The 15,811-nt window shown below is 45.2% G+C and overlaps 1 protein-coding gene across 4 annotated transcripts in view; it reads left to right on the top strand.

The window, feature by feature from the left end:
• Positions 1-15,811, top strand: part of LOC138628623 (histone deacetylase 4-like) — a 52,380-nt gene that overhangs the window by 30,422 nt on the left and 6,147 nt on the right. For all 4 annotated transcript variants that reach the window (XM_069711761.1, XM_069711762.1, XM_069711760.1 and 1 more), the window contains 14 exons: positions 27-150; positions 1,669-1,787; positions 7,916-8,044; positions 8,146-8,255; positions 8,774-8,908; positions 8,996-9,188; positions 10,264-10,487; positions 12,806-13,024; positions 13,348-13,543; positions 14,177-14,310; positions 14,494-14,596; positions 14,702-14,748; positions 14,901-15,008; positions 15,499-15,554. In XM_069711761.1, the coding sequence (XP_069567862.1) occupies positions 27-150; positions 1,669-1,787; positions 7,916-8,044; positions 8,146-8,255; positions 8,774-8,908; positions 8,996-9,188; positions 10,264-10,487; positions 12,806-13,024; positions 13,348-13,543; positions 14,177-14,310; positions 14,494-14,596; positions 14,702-14,748; positions 14,901-15,008; positions 15,499-15,554 (1,897 nt within the window). The remainder of the gene's footprint in view (positions 1-26; positions 151-1,668; positions 1,788-7,915; positions 8,045-8,145; positions 8,256-8,773; positions 8,909-8,995; positions 9,189-10,263; positions 10,488-12,805; positions 13,025-13,347; positions 13,544-14,176; positions 14,311-14,493; positions 14,597-14,701; positions 14,749-14,900; positions 15,009-15,498; positions 15,555-15,811) is intronic.

Raw genomic sequence — 15,811 nt, 5'->3', positions numbered from 1 at the left:
CCAACGGTTCTTACTATCTCCATCAGGCGCCGTGGCCAGTACTGAGGTGAAGATGCGTCTCCAGGAGTTTGTCCTGAACAAGAAGAAGGCGCTGGCCCAGCGGAGCCTCAACCAAGGAGGCCTCCCTAACGATGCTCCCTACTGGTACCGGTGAGGAACACTTTGATTAAATAGACACGGAAAAGTAGAGTAAATTCATGTAGATGTCACTCACAGTGAACAGCAGAGTCAGCGGAGGACTTTGTGGCATGTCTTGACATCATCATCACCCGTCTCACATCGTAAATCAATATCTATCCTGTCAGTTTGCAGCTGGAACACAATTCAAACAACTTTTTTTTAATGTTCATGACTCTTCGATAAACATCATAAGCCGTAGAAAACAGTAGAATATACCTGATCATTAAAAGTTTGGGTGGTCATTCTCTCTCTGACAGCAGATTAATAATGTATTGGATTGTGTCTTAACCTGTCAATAAGCTTCCTCTTGTTCTCACCTGCCACATTGTGTGAGCCGGACTGAGAGATGGATTGAGCAGGGTTATGAAACAAAAATGGCAGCACACACACACACACACACACACACACACACACACACACACACACACACACACACACACACACACACACACACACACACACACACGTACGTACATGTAAGAGCAGGATATTGGAAGCTGATGATAGGGGCTCTCGCACTGAAGACCTTGAATGTTTATTGTAGCGTCTTTAGAGCCTTTTGCAGGTGAGTACACTTGCCGTTTCCTCTTTGTTCACGACGGATGTCGCGCGTCACATGTTTACATTGTCTATGGGTAACCGTGGATACAACACGGTTTTGCAAACTCAAGAACTTAATATGCATATATGCACACTGGTCATATTTAACTATAAAGTGGTTAATATTAAGTCCTGGTCAAAATACATTGTGCAACAATATCAGACAGGAATTTAGAAAAGAGTTTTTTCCACTGACAAATGTCAATCATATGTTTTGTATGAAAAATGCTACTGTGGTTACCAGAAGGACAATATTTGCCTCTGAAACCAAACTGTACAGAATAAAATACAGTACTTGACTTAATGTTTCTTTCCACTAGTGCTGGTTTGTGTACCATAACCTGACACAACCCAAAAATACTTTAGCATGGTGGTTCACTGAAGGACATAATTCCCAAATGATGTTCTCCAAGATTCTATGTTTCACTTTGGCACAAGAAAAACATCCAATGCAAATACATAACCAAATAACCGATGTTACATAATCTACATGTGTGACCCAGTGAAACACCCACAAGTGTTGACTTTCAGCAGCTCAAAGTAACACAAAGTGTGTCTTTCTAAATCTGCCTGATATGAATTTCTCTTATTGGACTCATCGTCCCACTCAGCTTGGGAAGAGACGAGTGTGTACATCCGCTTGTCAGGAACATGCATTTGGGCCGAAGCCAACTCGGCTTAACTTTGCCTGCAAACACCACCTTATTCTGTAGGCAGTGAACAGATGGGGACACATGTCTGTATCTTTGCCAAGGGATTTGCATGATGCTTTAATCATACAGATCCATGACAGCCGTGAAGTTAGTTACTTTGTTGGGATTACTCTCACAGTCAGACATGCACTTTTTGGTGATCTCTGCGGCATCTTTGTGTTTCGTTGTTCTGCAGCAAAACCCAACACAGCTCTCTGGACCAAAGTTCGCCTCCACAGACTGGCATGTCCACCTACAACCACCCTGTGCTGGGCGTCTACAACCCCCGGGACGACTTCCCACTGCGAAAGACTGGTACATCACGCGTACACTTTCACACACATGCTCACACACTTAGTTTTGGCAGCTCAGGCTGGTCTATTTGCCACATGCATGCTGACATTCAGAGAGGATTACATACTCATATTTTGAAACTGTCGTGTCCGGTAGCTGCTATGCAGACTCGTGTCTAACATAATTCAGATGGCATCAGAGCTCTGCACCACTAATCACATCCACATTAGCCTGTCAGGGTCTCCCAGCATCCCCCACAGGAGAGCGTTAGGCAGAGTGGAAGCGTGGGTGGTTCAAGAGTTCAATAGAGTAAGAGTCCAGTGGAGTCAGATTTTTACCATTGCAGCCCCTCATGTTTTTTATATTTGCTGATCTTTGGAGGTTGTATTAAATCAGATGTTGTTTACGAAAGGCTTTGTAAACTTGAGTAGACAGTCTTCATAATTAGAAAATTACAACTTTAGCCAGGACTTACTTGCCGTTAATCTATTTGATAACTGCATACAAAAACTAACTGGTTCTGGCAGATTTTCCTTGAGTGCCATGTCACTCGGGAAAACCTCCTCGAGCAGTGCAGTGATTACTTTTGGGGTTCCCCATGGCTCTATTCCCGGCCCTTTATTGTTTTCAGTCTACGTGGTACCTCTGGGTCAAGTAATTCACAACTGCAATATTTATTTTAACTGTGATGGTGATGATACTTATTAAACAACCCGACCTCGCCTCTGTTTACTGACAAAAACCCTTTCTTGATAACATCATGTCTAATTTACTGGTGTTAAATGCTGATAAAAATCTACATAGCAGAACACAGAAGCAGCGATCTGCTTTCTTGTGTTGATGCTGCAAAAGGGAAATCTTATTTTTTTTTTTTTTAAATGATTAATTAATCCATTATTTGTGGTGCTTTATAACAAATCAACTAATCTCTGTCAGCTAGTAAAACCACAGGTAAAATATTTCTTCCCATATTTCTGGTCCAATAGGAAATAGGACCTGTTTTTTTCTTGACATATTTTAGCCTAATTTCCAGCCACTAGCAATTGCTTTCATTTTCATTTGTATCCTTAGTTTTGTCTGCAGCCATGTAACTTAAAATTACTTGCTCTACTTACAAAGACAATATTTGACTTGTTTCAGCTTATACAATCACAGCAGAGAGGGTAATCACAACACCTTTGACATTTCCAACTGTTGTCCTAAGAATAGATTAGTAATTGGTTTTACTTTCACTTTTACGAAAGTGTTATTGTTCTTTTTCTTAATCGTTAAGAACTTTGCAGCCTAAAAGGTGCCATATGTAAATGATTGTTCTCAACAGAGTGCACTTGAACCTTGAAAGGCTGCAGCTTCGAGTAGGAACTGTGCTTGTGCACAGAGCAGCATGTTTTCTTTTAAATTCGGGACAAACCTTGTCAGATCTCATTAGAGCACCCGAAACGCTACAGAATGTGCCGCTGGAAAAAAGTTTTCTTGCGGCTGACGTTCTACCGTCTTCAAGCCTCAGCGCTCAAACTTCAGAGGCCTTTCACAGAGTGAAACCAGCTGTTTTCACTGTGTTTTTGTCAGGTGTGTGTGTGTGTGTATGTGTGTAGCTTTGTGTGGGTGTGTAAAGTGTGAGCGGTGTGTGCGGTGGTGTAGCCGTGAAGCAGCGGTCGTCTTACAGTGCAATTATTCACTTAGCGCAGCGGCAGGCGGCTGCAGCCAGCGCTCCAGCCCTGTTGACTCTGAGCCTTCGGGCTGCTGGCTACGACAACAGATAAACCACAGTTGACACTGGCCCACACAGCCGCATTCCTCCCCAGCAGCCGAAGAAGGGGAAAAAAGTGAGGAAGAACGGGAGAAATAGAGGAGTAAAAAAAATTTAAAAAAAAAAAAGGGAGAGAAGGAGATATAATGAGTACAGAAGCAACAGTTATAATCAAGAGAAAGAGGAGACCGGAGAAACTTTTAGCGGCTTCACTGAACATTTTCTTGTCATGAAATTGAAGGTTTAAGGACAGAAAATGAGAGCTGGCACGCAGGATTTAAAATATATCCAGCAAGTGGCACAATGATGCCACACTCCCAAAAACCTGCTTCATGGAGAGATAGAAAAAAAAAAAAAAAAAAGCATGCGAAGATGGCAGGGAGTGAAACGATCGTCCCTGGAGTGTCAGTTCGTCCCTTGATTCCTATAAGGCTGAGGATTGTGCTCCGCTGCCGGGAGAGAGGAGAACCTGTGCCACCCTGATATTTGCCCACAGCGATGACGTGCTTTGCGGGGTTTACTTATGGTAATACCAGCTCGGGAGAGTTTAGAGGCTCTTTTATATCACCGCCAGGCCATAAAGTAGAGGACTGCAACTCAGGACTCCCAGCAACGGTCGAAGGAAGCAACAGCGCTCTTTTGTTCATCTCTCATCCGCCCTTTCACATTTTAGAAATGTAGTGCGGCTGATCATCTCGTGAACAGCACAATTTAAAACCAGTGCAACAAGAGAATACGCTTAAACATCCACGACTAGCGAAACGTTTTTTTTTTTAAATTTTTTTTAAATTTCATTCCTGGTTGATTTGGTGACAACTGTGGTTACTATGGCAACAGCAAGCAGGGTTTAATACGACAGCATACAGAGCAGCGGGATACAACAGAAGAGCAACAGGTGTATGTGTTTGCAGTGCAGCCAAACAAAGTCAGACTGTGTTTAATGAAGAAGTTTGTCCAAAATGATTTCAACTGCAGCGCGCTGCACACTTTGTGAGTAGTTTTCCACACTGTAGGACGCAGTGAAAGGAGCTGATTAACTTGCTGAGAAGCTGAAAGTCTTCAGCCTGTCACCTGTAACTCTTCGTCTAACAGCTTCTTTTGGCTGCTGATGACTGCTCTTTTGCTTCCAGCAACATTTACAGCTGCATAAAATCAAATCTTTGATCACTCTAATATAGTTTCCTTGCACTGAATGTAAATGCAGATAATGCTGGAATCCATCTTTTAGGGCTTTATTTTAGCTGCTTGAACAGCTACTGGCAGCTACAGGCGTTTATTTTTTTTTAGGTGAAGACGGTGAGAAGCGAAAACAGCAACGGGTTAGGATAGATGCTGCTGTCGCATCAGTTCTTACCCAAGAAGAAATTTCCCCTCGGGGATTAATAAAGTGAAAGAAAAAAAAGGAAGGATGGTCCTAGTGGTCCTCAGTGGTACTGCACTTTAAGACACTACGGCATCACTTTTAAGACCCAGAGACTATGGTTTTACCACAACAGGAATTTTCCATTGCAAAGGTGGCAGGAGTGAATGCAGTACTAGACCGATGGTTTATTTGGTCACCCGCTAATTACTTTTTTTTAAGGTGCCCGGCCTTTTTTTCAAACAGTTTCCGAGGACGACATCTGCGTAACAAACCGTCAGGTTCGTCAGGATAACATTTAATGGCTGAAAAACCACTGAAAAAACGTCAACCACAGATAGTATGTCGAGGTGTAGCGGTGGGAAAAAGAGTCGCGTGAGAAATGATGTTCGATGAAAACCTGGGCCACATAGACGTGTTTTAAATGGTTAACCTTTCTCATACAGTACATGTTTAGGGGTGAGAGAGCATCACGTGAACAAAGCCCTGCCTGGTACATACACAGAAATGCCTCAGAAACATGTAGTCGTGGCGGTGGGAGGGGGGGGGCGAATGTGTGACTCGCAGTGCTCTTTGTTCGAGTCGGAGCAAAGCACGCTGTTCCCGTCTTTTCACTGACGGGGAAGTGTGTTTGTAGCCTAACTGGGCCACCTCGTCCTTCACATGGATACAATAGCACATAGGCAGACTTGTACCGTACATCGCATGCCGACGGTTGATAAACCGACTCTCCAGCAAGCCCATAAATAACAAAACAACATGCGGCTGTGCGGCGATTACAGGATGTCACTCACTGGTTACCACACAGGCGACAATACACCGTTTGTGCAGCGATGTCATGTGTGATTGTGTGTGCTCATGCTTCCTCGAGGTCCGCAGCAAAGCTTTCAATCCTCGCAGCACTAGGTATAATTTCCAATTCGAAACTGCAATAATATTACAGTCTCACTTTTCTTGAAATTAGTCAGTTAATTATTTTATTTAATTAGTTAATTAGTCGACCAAAATGGAAATAATTCTGGGTAATAACTTCCACAGTTCGGCAAATCAGAGAATGAAGATGGATCCAATACACACATTCACGTCTGATTTTCTTCCCTTAACACCACACTATGTGGCAGCAGTTGCATTTCTTTAAGCACCACGTTGTGTTGTTTTCTCTTTAGTCACCTCTAAAGAGCAGAGAAAAGCTCTCTTCCCAGGTATTGACATTTTCCCCATCAATTCCACTTGGCTTTGACGACATCTTCTCTGTGATGTCATACTGGATCATTCACCTTTTAAAACGTTTTTTTCTTCATCGATTAAGTAGAAACAAAAAAACGAATTACTCTTCTTCGCTTTGTTTTCCTCACTAATAGACGCTGTTTTTAAATGAGTTTCTGAAAGAAATAAGGCCTGTGATTGGCCTTGGAAGCAATAAATGAAATGACGGGGTTTTAAAAAATAATTTTCATCAAAAACTCTTTCCCCAGAAAGATCACGATTATTCAGCCTTGAGCACAACATGAGACGCATAACAAATCTTTTTTTCCCTGGAGCAACAGAATAATATCAAATCTTTGTGAAAGCTAATGAGAATATTTGTCTCTCCTTTATGGACGTAGCTTCAGCTTTTAGTTTCTGGACAGAGCGGACCAGCAGTGATTAAAGACAAAGGCTTTATATTAAAACTTTTCTTAAGAAAAAAAGCAGTCTTTACATTTTCAAAAATGACCTGTCTGCCGTACAAAATCAGGCAGCAGCCACTACCTCCGGTTTGCAAAGGTTCTCATTAAGTCAATGTATTATCGTTTTATCTTTGCGTTATGTCCTGCTGATGAGATTTTTAAAGACTTTTTACGGAATAGTTTTCTGATAGTTGTTTCCAAAGATCTAAAAAACTAATTTAAAGACACGGGCCCCAGAAATCCTTTACTGGGTTTGTAGTAAATTGGCTTCACAAACTCAGCGTTAATTGGTTTCACTCCATCTGGACTGAGCTCTCCTTCCCACTTTGTGCTACTGCACCTTCACACTTCATATTTCACACTTCTCCCGTTTCCACACATTTATTTTTACCTGACACCACAAATGGGAACAAGTTCGTTTGTGATGAATGTTTCCTAAAAGGAAAGTTTGCTCCAGGGAATGTGGCTTTTCAGTTTTATAAAAAGAGATATAACAGCAGATTGATCTGGTTGTGTCATAATCTGGGATAGCTGTGTGCCACTTTTGGGCAGAGCTCTCCTTTGATGTTGAAAAAATTGGATAATGAATAGTGAAATTATTCGAGGCTGCTGATTGGCAGGGCAAAATAAACAGAGCATTAGTCTCCATGGCTGGAGCCAAGGTGACATGCCGTTCCCTTCTCCCTGTCTCCATTCACAAGTCTGTGACAGCGTACACAAAAGACCCAAAGGCCTTTAGGCGTCAGACACGGCTCCCAAATTGGAGCTAATTGCTTTTTAGCTGCGATGTCTTTGGGAAAATGGATCAGAATTTGGATCGTTCAGCAGCCTCTCAATAGGAGGGAGGAATTGTGCACTAAATGAATAGCGGCATGTAACAGTTGGTCAGGCAGGTTTCATAACAGCCGTTCTGTGGAAGGTGCTCCGTGACAGATCAATGTGCACAGTTACTGGTTTGAGCTGAAAGCCTGTGAGACTGTGGCTCAGGTAACTCTCCCACCCTCCTGATTGATTTGTCCAAAGCTGTACTGCCGCCATTTATCTGTTAAACATCAAGGAGGTCTGACAGGAGTGTCGGCGTCGGAGCTGGAGCTGGCAAGACACCAAAATGACCGAGTTACCGGAGATATTAAAAGAACGGGGCAATACCGTAGTGAAATAGCTGAAACTGTGGGTCGAGGTGCCATACGGAGTAAAGATGAAGAGATTGATTTAGACAAGCATTAGAGGTCATGTTGGAGAACCAAGGTGCCACATTTCACATCTTTTATTTGCTTTTGTCAGTGAAGCTCTAGTTTTGCTCCCGTGAGAACATAGGCTTTAAATTGGATGATACCAAACAGTTTGTCTCTTTCTGTGTGTTCTTCAGCCTCGGAGCCCAACCTGAAACTGCGCTCGCGGCTGAAGCAGAAGGTGAGCGAGCGTCGGAGCAGTCCGCTGCTCCGGCGTCGAGACAGTCCCGTCACCACCGCCAAAAAACGCTCGCTTGACATGGCAGGTAAGAGACACCGTAACGTTCCTCAGACTGCTGCTTTTTTTTCTTTTCTTTTCTTCCTTGTGACTGTGTGTTCTTGATTTTTGTGTACGCGTGTGTCTCAGACTCTGCATGTAGCAGCGCCCCCGGCTCAGGACCAAGCTCCCCGAATAACAGCTCCAACAACATCCCCAACGAGAACGGCATCACTGTGTCAGTCTCCAACAACACAGAGGTACACACACACACACACAGAGCAAGTCACTAGTATACTTTAAGCGTAGACCAATATGAGTTTGCTGATATATTGGTCTCGTTCAGCAGAGGTCAAGGAGTACAGTTTCTTAAATACTTCTAAGTACTTAACCTTCATAAACCTAAATTATAAACAACTTGTGCAGCCTTTCGTTGTCTTACTCTCTGGGCACTGAGCTGTAGGTGCTTGTTATTCACTTTTGACCTGTGCAGCCTGCACCAATGCACTGAATAAAGATGATGGGTCTGCAGAGGAGGCGACAGGCCGAGGAGCTGGCAAGATGTTTTGTGGCAGCCATTAGGGCCTCTCAAGCTGTGTGGGGGAGTTCTAGTGGCTGTGACAATTTAGCATCAGCAGCCGGGTCCAAATGCAGTTTTTTCCCCAATGCAGGGACACCCACCGAATGTACTGTTCTCCCTGTGGGCTGGAGTCTTCTTTTTTTTTTTTTTTTTTTTTTAGATGCAAACACAGATAAATCATTTAAATGTGTTTTCCAGGCGTCTCTGGCCCAGAGGCTGTGCAGTGGGGCTGAGCGGGGCTCCGTTAACCAGCTGTCCCTCTACACTTCTCCATCCTTACCCAACATCACCCTGGGGCTGCCCGCCACCGCCACTGCCACCGCTGCTTCCAACGTAAGGAGGACGCTGCCGCCAACAGACCGTCTCTGCGTCTAATTCACCGTTCATGTGGAGTGTAACGCTGCTCTCCGTCTTGTGCAGGTGACCTCGGCCCAGCAGGACGGAGGTCTGCAGCCGGCCCTCTCCCTCAGCCCCCCCTTCCTCTCCGGTGGCCACTTGACCCCTTACCTGTCTGAGGCTGGAGCGGGAACAGGCGGGCACGGAGCGCACAGTCCGCTGCTTCAGCACATGGTGCTGATGGAGCAGAGTCCGGCACAGAGCCCCCTGGTGACAGGTAGGGGGAGGAACGGGGTTTTTTTTTTTTTAAAGCTAGTTGTGGGTAAAAGTCATATAAGTAACAGTCACAGTGAGGAATAACAGCAAATCAGCAATTGGAGCTGAGATGGAAATTAAAAGTACTGCTACTGGGTGACAAAAAAAAAACAACAAAAAAAGAAACACGTCACACAGTCGCAGAGATGTGTGTCCGTGGTACTTTTTGTGCCCCTTTGCACTGACAGACGTCCTTTCATTAGCTCAAACTAATGAGCTCCTTTCATATGTCAGCAATGCTATGAGAGTGTGACATGGGCACATTGTGCAGCCTTTCCCATCAAGCTCATTCATTGACCACCACATCGCTGCTATTTTCAGCGGGGCATTAGCGGTGAATGAGCGGTGATGCACATACAGAAGCACTCGTGTGTGTATCCGCGCACAGAAACGTCCTGACGAGGACGTGCGCACGCCCGCACACAAGGCCGAGAGCCGGGAGGGAAGTTTTACAGCCCAGATGCAGTAAATGACCTCGAGGGAAATATTTTTAGACGTTAAAATAAAAACACTCAAACTTTGCCTTTTCACTTCCTCCTGTTTTCTTACTTTGCTCAGTGTGATGATACTTTTTTCATCACAATGGAAGATTCACAGCACGCCTGCACAGATGGCTGTTTTTGTGTAGTTCACAAATGCATCTGCTAACTAATCTTAAGTTCAACACTAATGAGAGTAAAGCTGACATGAGCGCATCATGTGTTTATCTTAAAATTGAGGGTTTAGCTCATTAGTGCAGTTTATACTAAGAGTCCAGGATTTTCTTCTCATTGTGGTCTCGCGAGTCTAAAATAGACCTCGAAGCCAGCTGGACTTTAGCTGCTTCATCGTTTATTCGCACACGGACAGTAGAACCTTTTTTTCCTGATTCTGATATTTTTTTTATTAGGAAAACAAACATGGCGGCTGTTCCGGAAACGCCAAAATAGACCAAAGAGCCGGTCGCAGAACCAGGAATCATGACGCCTAATGTAAATAGCTGTTTGTAAATAAAAAACCGTCTTATGTAATAGCGTCTTCATTGTTTGCGTCCTTAGGTGTGAGCGGCCTGTCTATGTCGTCGGCAGCGTCCATGGCCAAGCTGCAGCGGCAGCACCGGCCTCTGGGGAGGACCCAGTCGGCCCCGCTGCCCCAGGGGAGCGCCGCCCAGGCCCACGCCCAGGCCCTGGCCCTGCAGCAGCTGGTGGTCCAGCAGCAGCACCAGCAGTTCCTGGAAAAGCACAAGCAGCAGTTCCAGCAGCAGCAGCTCCACCTCAACAAGGTAAAGGACGGAGACACATGTAGTCCTTCTTTATATGTCTCTTGCATCCCGTCTCGCCGACTCTGGTGTTCCTTTGTGTTGTAACCAAAGCCCAAAAAATGTAATTGTGATCTACAGTATTTTTTTTTCTTGTACTTTTCTGACTATAAGTCCAAATAATGCTGTTTGGTGTTCAGCAAGTCAAACATGTCATCGTCATTGTCGTCCTACAACAACTTAAAAGCAGTTGCCTCTCTGTGCTGATGAAGCCGGGTGATGGAGGAGGCCACAGATTTGACATTAGAGTCAGATAAACTGATATCTAAACAGGGCTATAAGCTCCAGAGGGCCAGCTGAGGGGCTGTGGTATAGTAGTTTGCGTAGGCAGCAGCCTGCACTGTGTTTGCTGTGGATGTGTGTGAAGTTGTTGACTTCGCTCGGCCTTCTTCTTTCTCTCTCTGTAGTATTTTTGTTTGTGCGTAGGCGGAGGCAGGTATGGGTTAACACGTATGGCAGAGTGTGCACGCGCGCGAGTGAATGTTTGCATCCACGTCTCGGTGACTGTGGCCGAGACAGTTGCCACGGGCTGCGAGGTATAACTGCGCTGCCATGGCAACGGAGCGGAAGCCTCCGCCTTACATGGGCAGGGAGGAAGCGAGCAGCCGCTGCTCTGGATGGCTTTACCTATTCAAGCAGAGTACTGGCTGTGGAGGAGAGGTGGGTGGATGAAACAAGGGATTTCCTCTCCTCCTCCTCCGCCTCCCCCGCTCTGCTCAGCTCTCGCTCACTCCCTCCATATGTTTCAGAGCTCTCGAGCGGCACCTTTTTCACACAAACACCTCTGGAACAGCCTTCGGCTCGCCAAGGTTGGGCTCTGCAGTTATGTCAGGACAGAAGGGAAAATCTCTGCTTCAGTATTTTATTCTGTCAAATTATGCAAAAGAAGAAAAGAGCTAGTTTTGTTTTGCTTCATTTTTATAATGTGAAGGATAGAAATTGGTTTAGTGACTTAATTGATCAATCAAAGATGAAAAATATCCCCTGGTTATCTGATTTTCTACATTTTGTACCATCTTTAATCTCTTTTGCTTTCAAACTGTCAAACCAGTCTTTGCGTTGTCACAAATTTAAAGGAATAGTTTCAGAAAATATGTTTATTTTGTCTTTTTGCTCTGAGTTAGATGAAAATTTGACCACGACCATCACTAGTTGTAGCTCTAAATTCAGCCCTTTCATTAAAGGATGATGAAACAAAGTCAAGCAATTTAAAGATGTTATTTTGTATTATTAATTTAAATTACTTTTATAATAGACCAAACAAGATAAGGCTGAGTTGAAGTCCTACAAAATAGCTGTAAGTTTGTAAGTCTGTAAACATGATAGAGATACATGCAGGTCTGCGTCAAGCTGTCTGTCTGCTTTATCCTCAGGTGCCCACTGCATTTGTGATCAGTGAGGAACGAAGGGACGTCGGGTTTGCACTAGATAAAGAGGAGGCTTCTGGGAAAGTAGAGCAGAAGGGGGGCCGCAAGGTCAAAGGGGCGGGGGGGGGGAGAGACAGACGTCTGTTTGGACGCAAAGAAGATGAGGGAGGTGAATGAGAGTTGGTGAATGCTCTGACGTCAATGCTGTCCCCTGGCACGGAGCCAAGGGACCCAGAGGCTTACAGCTCTGGGAACATACACACACTTCCACCTCCTCCCACACACACACACACACACACACACACACACACACACACACACACACACACACACACACACACACACACACACACACACACACACACACACCTGAAGATGTAGCCCACTCCTGAGACATCCAGCAAACATTTCTCTCAGTGTTCACATCATAAACACTCACATGCTGTGGAGGCGAGCACTCTTGAGCCTTTTGAATGGTTCATGTCAGCGAGAGTGAATGAACAGACAACTGAATCACTGCTCGGTTAACAGCCGGCCCCAGAATGAGTCGATGAAAAGCGGCACAACGGGGAGCGAGGAATGTCTCTGTTTGAAGTGACACATTTTGCCCCGGAGTACAGTCGGCAGAGCGGCCACTCACAATCATTTGGAACGGAGAGGTTTTGAAATGAGCAAGACACCAATCTGACTGAGTAATCCAAATTAAGCTTGTTAAAAGAAGAATGCTCCAGAGAAAGGAGCGCTTTGCCAGGAATTTGATTCAGATGAGAGCGTGCCCGTTTGTCTGAATGCAGCCTCACACGTTGGATAGGATTTGTCACAGCCTGCTGTTCGATTGTGAAATAAATTTCACATCATAGCGTCGCCCACCCTCCCCGTCTCACCCTCTCTCTCCTCCCCCTCCGTGTCCCGCAGATGATGGCCAAGCCCAGCGAGTCGCCCCGTCAGCACCAGAGCCATCCCGAGGAGACGGAGGAGGAGCTGAGGGAGCACCAGGACGGCGGGGCTCTGCCGCCGGGGGTCACCATAAAGCAGGAGCCGCCCGACCCGCAGGAGCTGCAGGAGGAGGCGCTGCAGCAGCACAGGGAGAGGGAGCGGGAGAGGCAGGCGGAGCAGGAGCTGCTCTTCCGACAGGTAGAGGACATCCGCCCCAGTTTACAGCAGAAAGAATGAACTGTTCCTGGGGAAGTTGTAGAGAGGTGAAAACAGTCACAGGAATGTAATTTGGTCTGTGAACATGTTGCTCAGTGTCCCTGTGATTAAATACAAAAGGAAAAATCAAAGCTACATCATTTGTTTTGGCTGCCATCTTTTGGTCATAAGTTGTACTAGCAATATAAAAAAGTAGTTCTTCTTCCCTTCAGCTTCTTAGTGCTTTTACATTTTCCCATGACGACATTAGAATTCATATTCTTTAAATGAGTTTCCCCCCTTTTTGTTTTTGTGTGTGAGAGCAGCAGGCGCTGCTTTTGGAGCAGCAGCGGATTCACCAGCTCAGAAACTATCAGGCCTCGATGGAGGCTGCCGGCTTGACCATCTCCTTCCCAGGACACCGCCCCCTGTCCCGGGCCCAGTCATCCCCGGCCTCCGCTTCCTCCTTCCCCATCAGCGTCCCAGCACCCGATCCTCCCGTCAAGCCTCGCTTCACCACAGGTCGGCATCGCCATCCAAGTTTATTCAAATCTTAAATCGCTGTGAAGCTGCCAGAAATATTTATCGCCATTAAAGCAGCCTCCCTCTGGTCTGCCTCGAGCAGTTATTTTTGAAGTTTTGGGCTTTCGAGTTTCTCTTCCATCTCAGTGCACTTGGGACTGGGAAGACCCAAAAAAAAAGCAGGTGAATTGGCCAGAAAACGGTGTAACGGTTCCAGCCTCCATCTGGTAGCAGAAATAATCAAGCCAGTTCTTGCCAGAATTTTTTTCTCTCCCACTCTCTGTTCCTCTCCGACAAGTGACTGAATGATGAAGGAAGCGGAGAAATCATTCTGAAAGACAGAGTGAAGCCGCATTTAGCAGCTGTGTCTGTGTTAGCTGTGAGGATGCTGAATATTGTAAGAGTTTTTGTATGCATTCACCATAGTTGAAGATATTTTTAGTTTGGCCTACTTTGTTGCTGCTTAGTTACAAACTCCATAGAAAAATCAGGGAAGAAATGTGGCATCAGAATGTGAATATCAGGCGGAGACGATATTGTGCTTCATCTTTTTCGAAATCAAGCTGTCATTAAAGCACGTGCTGTGTGTCAACGAGTGTTTTAATGTGTGTATGTTCGTGTGTGTTTCCTCAGGCCTGGTGTACGACTCTCTGATGCAGAAGCACCAGTGCATGTGTGGAAACACCAACAGCCACCCAGAGCACGCAGGACGGATTCAGAGCATCTGGTCTCGGCTGCAGGAGACCGGACTCAGAGCTCAGTGTGAAGTACGTTCAGAGTGGGAATATCACCACGCTGACCACCACACAGAGTAGCAGAGTGCATATCAGAGCTGTATCCATCTGTGTGTGTGTGTGTGTGTGTGTGTGTGTGTGTGTGTGTGTGTGTGTGTGTGTGTGTGTGTGTGTGTGTGTGTGTGTGTGTGTGTGTGTGTGTGTGTGTGTGTGTAGTGTATCCGTGGGAGGAAGGCCACTCTGGAGGAGCTGCAGACGGTTCACTCTGAAGCCCACGTCCTGCTGTACGGCACCAACCCACTCAGACAGAAACTTGATTGTAAGCTTTCACACACACACACTATTAGACACACACACAAACGCATTAGAACAACTCGGCTCTGCTAATAGGCTCTGATTTAATGTTTTGTTTTCTGACTACCAGGTTCAATCACTCCTATGTTTGTCCGGCTACCGTGTGGAGGGGTGGGCGTAAGTGATTCAAACACTGGTTACTCTAAAAGATTTGATTGCAAACCTGCGGCAAAAACAATTTCTATCTTTTCAGACTCTTTACTAATATCAGCTTCCTTTCATATTGTGGAATCATCTCAGTAACGTGAGCCTTGCTTGTGTGCATTTAGGTGGACAGTGACACCATTTGGAACGAGGTCCACTCCTCCAGTGCGGCCCGTCTGGCTGTCGGCTCCGTAGTGGAGCTTGTTTTCAAAGTGGCCACCGGAGAGCTGAAGGTGACCGCCAAGTCTCAAATCAAAGTATCAAAGATTGCGGTCATGATATATCTTTTTTATTTTAAAGGGGTTTAAACAATCGGCATCCTAATTTTTTGGGATTAAATATCTTCCTTTTGTCTTCCCCCAGAAATGTTATTTTTGGAAACCAGACCTTATAAGTCACTGAAATGTTCTAGTAAACTAAAGTGTTGTCACCTCAATTAGCATTTGATGTAACACAGTTATGACCTGATCGTTGTTATAACCACAAATTGTTGTTAAAACTTGAGATTTGATGCTTGAGATTTGTTAAATTACATCATTTGTGATAGTTTCCACATTTTAAAAGCAGCTTTTTAAACTTTATAAACCCCCCCGTCTGTGTGTTTTGAGTGTGTATTTGGCTAAATTCGAATGTTTTTAGCGGTGATTTGCTCCTGCTTCAGAGGAAGCAGTTAGTGGCCATCAGTGCCGTTGTGGCTAACACACTCCTGTCGCCTCTCTCCAGAATGGTTTCGCTGTGGTCCGCCCTCCTGGACACCACGCAGAGGAAAGCACTCCCATGTAAGGCCACAGCCGTCGCCACACTCACTCAGAGACACTTAATCTGTGCATATACAAACACCAGAGTCTGGAATAGAAATTACACAAACCATCTAGTTTATTTGCACATAAAGCAGCGAGTGCCTTTAATCTGCCAGCTGTCTCCTGGACTTCTTTATTTATTTTTCATACCCTCCTCACCAAGTGTTTAAAATGTACTTTAAAAACATGTGAATGGAGCAGGAAACAGGTTATGACGACTTCCATAACTAACAGGA

The sequence above is a fragment of the Brachyistius frenatus genome, unplaced genomic scaffold, assembly GCF_029030835.1.
Source record: "Brachyistius frenatus isolate BFR_SWC_R1_liver_20210118 unplaced genomic scaffold, ASM2903083v1 Contig_103, whole genome shotgun sequence".
Taxonomy (NCBI): Eukaryota; Metazoa; Chordata; class Actinopteri; family Embiotocidae; genus Brachyistius; species Brachyistius frenatus.
Note: the sequence above shows the minus strand (reverse complement) of the source record. Positions and strands in the feature narration are given on the sequence as shown.